Raw genomic sequence first — 14,096 nt, forward strand, 5'->3', positions numbered from 1 at the left:
AGTGCCAGCCCAGCCTCTCCATAAAACACTGTTCGGCCCTCACAGACCAGCTCCACACACACTGAGCCTGTCTGGGCTGGGAATTCCTTCCTTCCTTCCTTCCTTCCTTCCTTCCTTCCTTCCTTCCTTCAATAAGTGCTAGCCCAGCCTCTCCATAAAACACTGTTCGGCCCTCACAGACCAGCTCCATACACACTGAGCCTGTCTGGGCTGGGAATTCTTCCTTCCTTCCTTCCTTCCTTCCTTCCTTCCTTCCTTCCTTCCTTCTTCCTTCCTTCCTTCCTTCCTTCCTTCATTCCTTCCTTCCTTCGCAGTTGTTAAGAGAATAGGATGCGCTGGTGTTAGAGGGAAAGTTAAAAAACTGTTCTATTGTCTTAAGACTAACTCTGAAAAGGGCAATTTTTTTTTAAAAAGGAGTAAAATAAATCTGTTTTTTCAGCTCAAAAGAAAGGTTAAATAATAATTTTGCTTGTGTTTAGGATAGCTGTTACTAAAAAAGTGCTTTCAATATTTCCTTTTTTATATAAAATATAATTACAGATGGGCTACACACCTCTACACGTGGGCTGTCACTATGGAAACATCAAGATAGTTAATTTCCTGCTCCAACATTCTGCCAAAGTTAACGCCAAAACAAAGGTGGGTACCTGCCCTCCTTTCTTCCCAGCAAAATCTTTGATGTTGTGTCCAAGAAAGTAAGTGTTGTCTCTCCTTCCTTCTGCAGAATGGGTACACACCTCTACACCAGGCGGCCCAGCAGGGCCACACGCATATAATAAACGTCCTACTGCAGAACAATGCCTCCCCCAACGAGCTCACTGTGGTAAGCAGCCTGCCTGCTGGTGGAGGGGGAGAAGCCAGGAGGAGCCCTGGGCTCAGGGCTCCTCATGTTTTCATCACACAAGTGGCTTTTTCATGTTACTGATAGGTCACCTAGAGCTTTCAGTAGTGTGAGGGTAAAGCACAGGGACCATGTTGAGGGCTGTTCAGCGGCAAGGAGATGTGCGTTTCCACACCATAAAAATACCAGTTGCATTGCCACACATGTAAGAAAAACAGCATGCCTGTTTCATTGACTGTTGACACTCACACATAAAAGGTAAACAGGCTCTGTAGAGCACCTTTAGCTGTCCAGAGCTCGATGCTTATGGGCAGGATTGGGTGAGCTTGGTTTCTACAAACTGTGTTTCTTTAGTCAGCTTTCTGTCACTATGGCAAAGCACCAGAGGGGAGGAAAGGCTTACTTTGGCTCAGGTTTCAGTTCATGCCACTTGGGGCCTGTGGTGAGGTTGGATGTTGAAACAGAACTACTCTATCCTGGCGTCCGGGAAGCCAGGGAGACAGGAAGAGGCTGGAGTCCCAATGTACCCTTCTAGGACAGGCTCCCAACAGCCTAACTTCCTTCCACCAGGCTCTGCCTCCTGAATTCCACCACCTCCAGTAGGTGAGCACTGAACCTTCAAATACATGATGAGCTTTAGAACTTCAAGCGTAACATGTCTCCAATGCAGTGTCTCCATGTTTTGTATATGATGGTTGCGCCAGTGTGGTAAACGCTAGCTTTGTGTTGGCCTCAGGCAGAGCACCTGGAAAGAGCATGTTAACACCTTGTCTACGTGTTCTTGTTTCCAGAATGGGAACACAGCACTGGCTATCGCCCGGCGCCTTGGCTACATCTCAGTGGTTGACACACTGAAGGTCGTGACGGAGGAGACCATCACCACAACTGTGAGTAACAGGCAGAACTCAACCTTGAGCCAGTTCTCAGGTGGCAGTTTCTCTAAACTTTCTGGAATGTTCCTTCTTCCATTCATGGACTAAGTTCCACATTTTAAAATACTCATTGTTGGCAGTCAACATGGCAAAACCATCATTTCTGCTATGAATAAAACTTTGAAACACTAAAAATGCCCCTTTTTGGAGACAGGGTCGCCCTATAGCCCCAGTTGGCCTGGAACTTGCTATGAAGACCAGATTAGCCTTGATCTCACAGAGATCTGCCTGCCTCTGCCTCCTGAGTGCTAGGATTAAAGGTGTGTGCCACCACACCCAACTATTAGATACTAAAACTATTAAATTCATTTGTTATTGCCTCTGTGTGTGTATACACATGTGCCATGGTGCACACGTGGAGGTCAAAGGACAACTTGCAGAAATCACTTCTCTCCTAACACCATGTGAGTTCCAAGGATCCAGTTTGGGATGTCAGTCTTGGTAACAAGCCCCTTTACCCACTAAACCATCTCATTAGCCCTAGAGGACGGGTTTTTTTTTTTTTTTTTTTTTTTTTTTTTTTTGTCTTTTTGAGACAGGGTCTCCCTGTAGCCCCAGCTGTCCTAGAACTCACGATGATGTAGACCAGGCTGGCCTTGAAGTCACAGAGATCCGCCTTCCTCTGCCTCCCAAGTGCTGGGATTAAAGGCGTGCGCCACCACACCTGGCTTCTAGATATGTTTTTAAAAACTATTTAAAGTTGTCTAGCGCCTTTGAATTGCATCAGGATTTGACAGCTTTGCAGTTAGGGTGGTTAGGACTGGAATTTAGGGCCATCAGCTCACCACTTTTTCCCTTTTACTCTTAACTCGACTTGAAGGAAGATGTAGCTAGTCTTGCATTAGCTTGTAGGCAGTGCTTTATACTGACAACCACAGTACAGGCTGAGCTCTGAGGTGTCCGAGGCTACGTGCACGCTGAGCTGTGTGTCAGTTCACAGGCTTTAGAGGCAGAAAAGATGTCTTCTAAGTAGAAGAGAAAAATGTGAAATTTTCAAGAAAGAAAATACTCATCAACCAGGATTTTCAGGGTACAGTTAAATAGATGAAAGCCCATTCACCAATTCATATACCACTTGAGTATTTCACTGGCTTTAAAAATCTGTTATTGGGCTGGAGAGATGGCTCAGCGGTTAAGAGCACAGAAGACCCAGTTCCAAATCCCTGAACCCACATGGAGGCTAACAATCATCCGTAACTCTAGTTCCAGGGAATCCAACGCCCTCTTCTGACCTCTTTAGGTGTTGCACAACATGGATGCACTTACATACATGGAGGCAATACATTCATATACATAAAATAAATGTTAATTAGTTAAACTCTTATTAAATTTTCAGAAAAAGTTTAAACATAGTATTTAGAAAGACTTCATGTTCCAGATTCCCCATGTGGCTCTGTGTATGATGAGGAGGAAGAAACAGGCAAGCCATTTCACAATGGCCACGCGTGCTATGATTTGAGGTCCTTCCAGTTAATATAATGTATAAGGCTGCCATTTTAATAGTAAAGAACCAGACTTGTATAGTAGTTCAAAATACAGGGCTGGAGAGATGACTCAGTGGTTAAGGGCACCCACTACTCTTGCAGAGGACCAGGTTTGAGTCCCAGCACCTACATGGTGGCTAACAATCGTCCGTAACTCCAGGTCCAGGGGAATCCAGTGCCCTCTTCTGATTCTGCGGGTATTGCATGTCACGGGTGCACTTACACCCATGCAGGCAATATACTCATACTCATAAAATAATAATAAATAAATAGATCAAAATACAAAATCTTAATTGAATTTCTTATCCATTTGGCAATTTCACAGGTTTATTTGAAATAAAAAGCTTTAAGACAAACTCAACAGCTGGGGATGTAGCCAAGTTGGTAAAGTACTTGACTAGAAGGTACAGGGCTCTGAGTTTGATTTCACCATGATAAAAAAAAGTCTAATCTTACAGAAATGCAGAAGCAAAGCTATACCTTCAGGAAATCCCTGAAAGAGAGAAAGGTCTCAAGGTTCAGGCTCCCACCAGGATCCCCACAGGGGCAGGGCTGGGAGTAGAGCCTTTCCTCTACTTAACTGGTTCGTGACTTTCTACAAGGGAGGAAGATGCTGCCTGCCAAAGTAAAGGTCCAGAGGAAGAAAATAAGGCCTCCCCAAATGATGTAAGTGCTCACGGTGATCGGTAGGAAATCCAGCTGCGTCCCTAAGAGTCATCCCAGCACTGTGATATTTGAGACTACCCCGAGCTCACACACCACCTTCCCGACCCTGCTCTGTGGGTTACATCTAGGTTCACTTAGATTGGAGTGGTATAGTGTAGGGGTGTCTGTCATCTTAAAACAATTGGCATGGCTCAGCCTCCCCCACAATCACAATCTTGGTGCAGGCAGTTGCTGGGGCCTCAGCAGCTCTTGTCCCTTTGAGCAGGTCTGTCATATGAGGAGAACCTGAATGGGCAGAGCTGAGAGACAAGCGTGGGTAAAACACGTCGTAGTCACTGACTGGAGAGACGCTGATCCTCAGATGTGACTCTTACTTTAATGGCTTTAAGTTATATTTCACTTGGTCACACTGATTAAAATATTCCACTTCCCAGAAACCACAAGATGTTGGTTGCTAACAACATTCTCTAACGAAAGGAACCAGGGCTCCTTAGAGAAATGATTGGATGTAAGATCAGGGTGAGAGTGAACATGAGCTGGTAATACCTTATGTGGTCAAAAGGTAATGAAGTGATTTTCAATCACTACCAAAAATAAATAGAATATGAACTTAGAATGACGGGGTGGGGGTGTCACACACATATCAATGGAAAGTGTTCCTGGTGACCAAGGTTGAAACACTCTGACCAAAGCGAAATAAAATAGCAGTTGAGTGTAGTTCAAGGTATAAAGCAAATATTCCTGAGTCTGTACTGGTATGTGCAAACAGCTGAATAGGGAAAGAAGATACGAACACCGTAGACCAAAGAATCACTAAAAGGACACGGCCTGCACCTCAGTGGTCGAACATTTTAAATGCCTCCTATTCACAAGGCCCTACATTCAACTCCTAGAACTGAAGGGGAAAACAGCCCTACCAAAAGGATTCCAAATAATTTATGAAGACTCTTCAGTCTCAAGGAAGTATAAAACCTCATTCTCCACGGTATGAAGTATGGGCTAGACATGGTGGTTTCTTCCCAAATCAGAAAGCACACAAGAACATCAGGTAGCAGAGGGAACAGAGTAAGGCTGTGGAGAAGTGTGGCAAACACTGCCTTCCCAGAAGACCAAGGTCCACGTTTGATGGGATGCTGTGACCAAAAGAAAAGCCTTCTCCTCTGCAGTCTTCCTCCTGAAACCTATAACCCCAGATTAATCACAAAAGAAAACACAAACGTTACTTAGGCCATGTTCTGAAGAAGCCTCTGACTCTCAAGGTCATCAGAAGCAAAGCCCAGGGCACCATAGCAACTAGATGTAATGTGTGTATCGTGGGATGCAGTCCTAGAATGGAAGGACATGAGAGAAAACCCAAGGAAATCTCAGTAACATGCAAGCTTTCATAATGATGTAGCCATATTGGATTTTAATGGTGGGAAAAGTTTGTGGGGGGTTGTATATAAATGATGTTCAAAAATTTTTTGCAAGGGGGCTGAAGAGATGGCTCAGTGATGTAAAGTATGAACTGTTCTTGCAGAGGACCCAAGTCCAGTTGCCAACACCCACATAAAGCAGCCTACATCAGTCTGTAACTCCAGCCCCAGGGGATCTGGCACCCTCTTCTGGCTTCTCTGGGCATTACACTCAATGTGCACATACACACAGATACATATATATAATTAAAAATAATTTTTAAATGTTCAAATTTGTTTTGAAAATATAAAAATACTTTTTGTAAATATAAAATGGGGTGCTGGAGAGATGGCTCAGAGGTTAAGAGCACTGACTGCTCTTGCAGAGGACCCGGGTTCTATTCCCAGCACCCACATGGCAGCTATGAACCATCCTTAAGTCCAGTTCCGAGGGATCCAAAGCCCTCTTCTGACCTCCACAGCATTGCACAACACATACATGCAGGCAATACACTCATATACATGAAATAAAGATAATAAAATATTTAAAAATAAATATAAAATAGGAAACTAACATTGAAAGTTGTTTTGTTGGGTTTTTTTGTTTACGTTTTTTTTGACTCACTATGTAGACCAGGCTGGCCCCGAACTCACAGAGATCCACCTGCCTCTGCCTCCTGAGAACTAAAGGCATGTGTCACCATGCCGGGCTGAAAGTTTATTTTAAAGAAACATTCCATTTCAGTACCAGGTGCTGAAAGGATTACCAAAAGTGTTTCATTTCCACAGAATAATTGAGAACAGGAGTATAAATCACATTTAGAAGAAATCCGTAAGAAATACAGAATTGGTGCACTCGCTCAGTTTCAACTTCTGGTTGCTTTTCACTTTTTAACTTAAGTATCTGCCTTTTCTTATACCATTGTGTTTTCACGTGCACCAAACTAAAATGAATAAAAATCACTTATTTTTAAGCAAAAGTCATGAAGATTTTCTAGCAACTAATGCTGATGACATCTTTAGAGGGACAGAATTCTAGACAGAATGTTACAAAGACCAAGCAGAGGGATCTGAGGAACACTTGCGCTGCCACACGGTTTTTGAGACTAAAATGATCATGCAAATACATTACCCCTAAAATGGTTTTTAATGTTTTTTTAAAATATAAATGGGTGTTTGCCTACATTTGTATATGTGTACTACATGCATGCCTGGTGCCCTTGGAGACCAGAAGAGGGTCTGGGATTCTGAAACTGCATTTACAGTTATTAGCTACTATGTAGGTGCTGGGAGCTGAACCTGGGTGCTCTGCAAAAACAGCAAGTACTTGTAAACTCTGAACCATCTCTCCAGCCTTGATCGCTGAATGTTTTTAATGAGGCTGGAGAGATGACTCAGCAGTTAGGAGGGTTTGCTGCTCACATGAGGCGACTCAACCATCATCACCTGTGACTCCATCTCCAGGGGACCTGACACCCTCTTCTGGTCTCCATGGGTACTGTACTCATGTGTGCACACACATGCACAGACACGGATGCAAACACATAAATAAAAATAAAATCATTCATTGAAAAATTCAACAGAACTTTTTGATGCACATAGTTTTAATATATAAATTTTGATGTATCGTAGGCGTGAGAAGTACTCTCAGGAGGAGAGAGGATAAGGTTTTGATGCACATAGTTTTAATATATAATTGCGTAATGTTAATATTTTGATGTATCGTAGGCGTGAGAAGTACTCTCAGGAGGAGAGAGGATAAGTGTGAGACGTGGCCGGGCCATAATGGCAGATTTCGGGCTGTTCATTTGGGTTTTCTTCTTGCAGGACCTCCGGTGGAATGGGGGTCGGGGGAGATTCTTCCTCCATGAGAGAGCACGGCAGTGGAGGGGGAGGAGACACTTCATGCTCTACCTCTGAAGAGCCTTGTAGTGGCCAGAATCTTTTAAGCTACTGTGCTTTGCCACCAGAATCCTTCCGCCTTACAGTCCCCAGTGGGTGTCTCCGAGGACCTCTGTGCTGCTCAGGGGGAATGGTACTGCGGCTGTAATGTTAGATAGGAAGGCTTCCAGATGTTTCAAGGTCCTGTAGGATACAAGCCCATCAATTTAGAAAGAAATGAGCAGTGTCTGGAATTGTGCAGTCTGTCCACACTAAAGCCATTCATTTTTGTTCCTAGACTGTCACAGAGAAGCACAAAATGAACGTTCCGGAAACGATGAATGAGGTTCTCGATATGTCTGATGATGAAGGTATGAACGTGTCCTCGGGGCTCATAACGTTGATGAATGGCTCTGTGCTTCTGGCTTCCTGAAGGAAGTTCATGGCAGCCGTGTTTGGGGAAATGTTTAAATGCTTCGTTGCAGTGTCAGGAATGAGTATGTTTCACACGCTCCTGTTATCACTTCAATCATACAGTTCGTAAAGCCCACGCCCCTGAGATGCTCAGTGATGGGGAGTATATCTCAGATGGTGAAGAAGGTATTTGCAAGATTTTACCCTGATCAAATCTAACCCCAACCCGCTCTTATTTCTCGTCTCTGAAAAGTAACACTTCCTTGGGTTACTAACTTCTGTGATCTTAACTTTTGGATCATTTAAAGAATACCCATCTGGTCCTGTCTTCTTCAAGTCTTACTCCTTGACCCATTTTCATTAGTATCACTAATTATCAAGATTACTTTCGTTCTTTTTGTTTCCGTCAAGAAAAGCACTGATACTTTTGTTGTTTATGTCTGAAATCTAAAAGGAACAACTTACTGTTTATGCTGTAAATGCATTTAAAATGGAAATGGCATCACTACAGGGAGAAAAGGCAGAGCATCCACCCACCCTTGGCTCTGCAGTACAATCAGCCTCTGCCCTGGAACTAAGCATGAAAATGCAACCTAAACAAAACCGCTTTCAAAATAGAAACTTTCAGTGGTGATTTGATGATAGAAATTGAGCTAGCTGGGCATGGTGGCACACACCTTTAACACACGCAGAAGGGAGGCAGAGGCATGTAGATTTTTATGAGTTCGAGGCCAGCCTGGTCTACATAGTAAGACCCTGTTTCCCCCACTTCAAAAAGTGAGGCTATTATTTCATGAGCTTAATATAGCTGTTTGTTTTCTGCATTATTTAAAAGAACAATACTTTTGACCATGTCATGTATATACATACATACATATGTATGTATATGTGCATAGACATACATGTGTCTCTATGTGTGTGACATGTTTGAAAGATCTGTTGGAAAAGTGCCATTGCATAAGTGAATAAATGTCGTAAGGAAGGCAAATGTTAGAGTCTCACTGAACTAATTTACGTTTTTTTTCTTGAACCCATTTATCCTCCAAATCTACATTCCCTGTTGCCCCCTCCGCAGGTCACTCGCATAGAACTTTTTAATCTTGTGTCAGTCAAATGGGTTTTTAACTATTGGCTCTTTCTTTGATTTGCATAAATTCACTGGAAACCTAAATATTGGGAAAGATCTGCCTAGCCCAAAGCCATTATAAGCTTTTTGATATCCAGTCACTTCTTAGACTAAATGCATAGAGAGGCTGGGGCTGGATGGCACACTGGCAAGAGCTACTGCCTTAAGGTCGTGTAGGGATGCCTGATTGTCAGTGTTCCTGATAATTTCTACAGACTTTTGCTTTCTCCTTCCTTGTTTATTTGAAGCCCCAGCTGTATGTGCTCTCTCTCTCTCCCGCTGGATAACGGTATATCCTCTTTAGGGCTCTGAGAAGCTCACTTACCATATTCTATTTTGGCACATTCTCACGTAACATTTCAGAGTAACTTCTTATGTGCAGATGGTGTAACACAAGTGATGCGTTTGCATGATGTACACAAACAAAACACGAAGTCAGAGTCTGCTTTCCAAATGAGATCAGCATGAAATATAATATGACAAACATCAAACGCTGTTGTTCTGATCTTTTAACAAATTGTCCAAGGTTACCCATCCTGATGAGCAGCGGTTTGAATGGACTGAGTAGTTGTCTTATCTATGTGGATCAGTGACCAAATAATTTCAAAACAAGAGAAAAGTGAACCTCTAAATTTGAAATTAATTTACCTGATTAACCAGAAATTATATTCTTTTCCTTTATATTCGTTTCAATTTGCAAATTTTACATTTAGAACAGATTTCTCACTTTACCTCACTGTGAACTCTCTGCTTCCTTCTTTATGGGTGTGTCCATGGGATTTGGAGTCATCTAGCTTTTGATTTTGTAATGTCATAGAATTCGATACCGAAAAAAGAATCCTAAAGGTCAGTCCACCTGAACAGACCTGTGGCTGGAATCTCATTTGCTAGAACCTTCTTCGCGCAAATGTCTCAAATTGCTTGGTCTAGTTTGAACAACTCTGCCTTTAAAAAATCCCCTGCCTCATTGAATTCCCTCCTGCTTCTAGTTGATGACTCTGACTTTGATAGATTTCAGCAGGCTGATAAGGCAAGAGGGTTTTAATGTTGACTTAGAATAAAATTACATTTCCCTTGTCACAATCCTTCAGGTACTTGATATATTTTAAAATTTTATTTATTTGTGTGTGTATGTGTTTGTGAGGTGGGGGTCTGCCCCTGCCTCAAAGCACATGTGTAGGTCAGAGAACACCTTGGGAATCTGTTCTCTCTTTTTATCATGTGGGACCCTGGGAAGGAGCTCTGGTCATCAGGTTTGGTGACAAGTGCCTCTGTCAGCTGAGTCATCTTGCCTCCAGGGTTTGAAGATATTTCTCCCATTTCTTCTCAGTCTGCTTTGCTCCCTCAGGCCTCAGCCACTTTCTCCTCCCTGCTCGCTGGCTCGCCAGCCACTGTCCTTTGTGCCTGCCTTCATGTAAATATCTGTTGTGAAGTCAGGAGGCCAAAATGGAATGCAGTCTGGTCAGAGCACAGCATCGGAAGGCAGTGTGGTTGCTCTCTCTGTAGAAGATAGGAAATGTCCGCTATTGATGATGCAGCTGTTGTGAAGTTATAATACCCTTTAATTTGATTCGTATGAATATTACTGTCACTCATGAATTGTCACTTTGGTTGGATTCCATGCTGCAAGTCTGAGTGAGCTCTGTGGCTGAGCCAGGTGCTTGCTTCCAGGAACCTGAAGACTTGCTTTGAGTGAATCAATGTGGAAGAATTAGCGAGAGCCAGGCCTGGCAGTACATGCCTGTGATCAGTACTCAGGATGTAAAGGTGGGGGTGGGGATCCGGAGTGCAGCTACATAGTGAGGTAGGGATAGGCCACCCTAGGGTCCATGAGAAGCTGTCTCAGAGAGAGAGAAAGGAGGAAGGGAGGGGAAGGGAACGGTCACATTGGTGTGGTGTCCTAGGCTACTGGGAATTTTCAGCACCATTTATAAGCACATACTGCCAGCTTGACTCAAGAAAGAAGAGCTTGTAATGCAGGAAATAATTTAAACCGTAAATTACGAAGGTAGGAGCAGCGCTAAGGGACGCGTCCAGAACAGCGTCCCTTTTCTTCCTTTTTTCCCCTTTTCTACTTTGCTTTCTTCTTCTCATCTTCCTTTGGTCTACTTTGAAAATTTGTTACAGATGAAGCAGTGTTTGTATTAATTCCCTTCCCTACAAAAATAATATAAGGAAAAGACATCCAGTCTAGACAGTGTTATCCCTTAAGGAGTCAGGGGACAGTGGAGCAGAAATACAGAGAACAGAGGTCCAAGCAGCAGCTGAATCCCAGGTCAATGGAGCAGACCCAGAGCAGCTCCAGGTTGAGCACCACAGAGAGCCAGAGGGGCCAGGAAGGCAGGCTCCTGCCCTCTGTCCCCACTGCACACACTCCCTTCACGTACACATAAAAGTAGTACCTCCATTCGAGTCCCAGGGAGCATCCTACATTTTGCAGACAAGATTGTAATTGAAAAGAAAGAAAACAGGAGAACGAGATTATGGCACACACAGGAGGGAAAGAAAGGAAGCTGGGTAAAGGGAGGAGGCGGGGGAGAGAGAAAGGAAATTGGGGTAAAGGATTTCAGAGTGTCTCTGGCCCAGCTTGGACCTTTAACTGCCAATTCCTATAATGTATCTTTTGTAAATTCGGAAAAACAAAAAGAGGGAGAGAGAGAGAAAGTGTTATTTTGCCTTGCCCAATTCCAGTGGGTTGAGATATAATGACATATTTAACAACGATGGAACACAGTGGGAAGTGGAATTAAGTCACACAGCGTAGACACCAAAGAGGCAGCTCTGTGAAATGGAACCTGATTAATAGGTACGAGACCACAGCCCTGTTGGGAAGAAAGACCTAATCTGACTTCGCTTCCATTTCGATAGAGATCCAGGATCTGTGAGTATCCAGATACAGACTCTAAGCATTGCAAAGAAATCTATGCTGCATGTGTGTGTGTGTGATAGAAGTAATTACCAAGAAGGTATGAGTTTCAGATGTGATAAAGTATTAAAATTCAGGAAATAGGGCTGGAGAGATGGCTGAGTGGTTAAGAACACTGGTTGTTCTTGCAGAAGACCCGGGTTTGAATCCCAGCACCCACATGGCAGCTAACTGTCCATAACTCAAGTCCCAGGGGATCCGACAGCCTCTTCTGTCTGCCTCGGGCATTGCGTGACACAGGTACACTTACCTACATGCAGGCAATACACTCATGCACATAAAATAAAAATAATAAATAAAATATTTAAAAAATAAAAATTTAAAAAAGGAGTAAATCATGTTCTTCTAAAAGTAATATTGAATCACTTGGGCTTGAGCCTGGGGATCCCCAGAACCCATATAAATGTCCAGTGGGTATCATGGCCCACATGTAATTCCAGCACCCCAAAGACAGAGACGGGGGTCCCTGAGGAAGCTGGCTAAGGAGACTAGCCTTGTTGATGAGCTCCAGGTTCATTTGAGAGACCCTGCCTCAAAGAATAAGGTGGAGAAGACTCCTGAGGTCTGCCCCCAGCCACCACATGCACATACATGCATATACACCTGAACACAAGTACACCCACATCCCTGCAAACACACACGTGCATGCACAGCACATACACACCCACATGAAGAGGGCGATAATATCACAAGGTAACTTAAAAAAATGTTTTAATGACATTGCAATAGGAATGTGACTCCTTCTATTTTAGCAAAAAAAATGTGCAAGGCAGGCTGGGACTCAGGGACAGTAAGTATAAACACAACTCTGGAGAGATTTTAACAACTCAAAGCAAGGAATTTTCTTAAACAGTTTGTGTGTGCACACGCATGTTTGTGTGTCATCACTTGTATGCCATGGTGTGTACATGTATGAGGTCAGAGCACACTTTCAGGAGTTGGTGCCCTTCCACCATTGGGTCCTGGTGACTGAGCTCAGGCTTGGCAGCAACACCTCCACTTACAAAGCTCTCAGCATGAAGTTTTTTGTAGACATGCCAGCATGCTCCCCGTTAGAAGAGAACAAAATAGAATTTGACTTGACATGATCCAAAAGGGGAACTGGAGGAATTGCTCTGGGTAGTGATAGGCTGGCTCTGGGAACCCTCCCAGGAGCATATTCTTCAGAATCCCAGGCCTGGCCTGCTCCTGGATAATTCTCCTAACCGTCACAGTAAGGACATGGGACTATTATGTGAATGGCTTGATGGGCCTGGGAGGAGGCCATGAAGACCAGCTAGCTGTAGACAAATCCAGGGGACATGGGTATGATATCCCTGCTGTTAGCACCCGCAGGAACTGGTCCTCGTCCACAATTTTATCATTTCAGGAATACCTCTCTTGGTGGTGCCATCAGCCTTGGGCCTGGTGTTTTCCTGCTTACCTTTCACACACGTTCCTTAGCTGCATGTTTCTGAGTTCAACACAATAACTTCCGAATGCTGGAAGGAAGACTTTGTCTCGGCTTCTTTTCCTGTCACTGTGATAAAAATACTCTGACAAAACACCTTAAGGGAGAAAGGGTTCGTTGTAGCTCACGGTTCCTGGCTACACTTCATCATGGCAAGGAAGTCAGGCATCAGGAGCTTGAAACAGCTGGTCACATCTCTTCACAAGCCAGGAGAAGGGAGTAATGTGTGCACGGTGGTACTCAGCTGGCTTCCTCCACTCTGACATAGTCCAGGATGCCCCGCTAGGGCATGCCACCAACACTGGTGAATCTTCCACCTCAGTTAACACAGTGCCCCGCAGATACGTCCAGAGGCCATCTCCCAGGAGATCCCAACTTCTGTTAAAGACAGCTCACACTCACCACCACAGTCCTCATCTTATTCCCAAGAATAGAACAGCCTTTAGTGTGGAGCCTGGCAAGCACCAGAGCTTTAGTATGGTTGGTCCTTCCCATGGATGTCAAAGGGGCCCCTGGACAAGACAGTGGTTCTGGCTACTAAGGCAGGATGAGGATTTGCTCGCTAGCTCCCTTTTTTTTCCTTTCCAGAGGAACTGTTGCTGTGCATCGGATGATTTACTTTTTTTTTGGGGGGGGGTCTTTTTGAGACAGGGTCTCCCTGTAGCCCCAGCTGGCCTGGGACTCACTGTGTAGACCAGGCTGGCCTTGAACTTGCAGAGATCTGCCTGCTTCTGCCTCCTGGGTGCTGGGATTAAAGGCATACACCATCACGCCTGGTGATTTCAGTCATGTGTGAGGTTCAAGACTGTCCTTGGTTCAGTTGGTTAGTGACATCATAAGAATATCTGTAGATAGAGTAACTGATAATGTTTAGTCTAATAAATACAATTTGCAGTAGTGGTAAATGACAATTGGACCTGTCTGCAAACTTTAATTATGTAATAAATAGTTTTTGACTTTATCAGTGACAAAATTGCAGGTA

At 43.8% G+C, this 14,096-nt stretch overlaps 1 protein-coding gene across 3 annotated transcripts in view; it reads left to right on the forward strand.

Moving 5' to 3' along the window:
- Positions 1-540: 540 nt before the first annotated feature.
- Ank3 (ankyrin 3) overlaps positions 541-14,096 on the forward strand; it is a gene marked incomplete at its 5' end in the record, with an annotated part of 136,964 nt that continues 123,408 nt past the window's right edge. For 2 of the 3 annotated variants that reach the window (XM_029553902.1, XM_029553903.1), the window contains 4 exon segments: positions 541-639; positions 725-823; positions 1,633-1,728; positions 7,497-7,569. In XM_029553902.1, the coding sequence (XP_029409762.1) occupies positions 541-639; positions 725-823; positions 1,633-1,728; positions 7,497-7,569 (367 nt within the window). 3 annotated transcript variants of the gene reach the window in all.

The sequence above is a fragment of the Nannospalax galili genome, unplaced genomic scaffold (genome assembly GCF_000622305.1).
Source record: "Nannospalax galili isolate Female #2095 unplaced genomic scaffold, S.galili_v1.0 scaffold684, whole genome shotgun sequence".
Classification (NCBI taxonomy): domain Eukaryota; kingdom Metazoa; phylum Chordata; class Mammalia; order Rodentia; family Spalacidae; genus Nannospalax; species Nannospalax galili.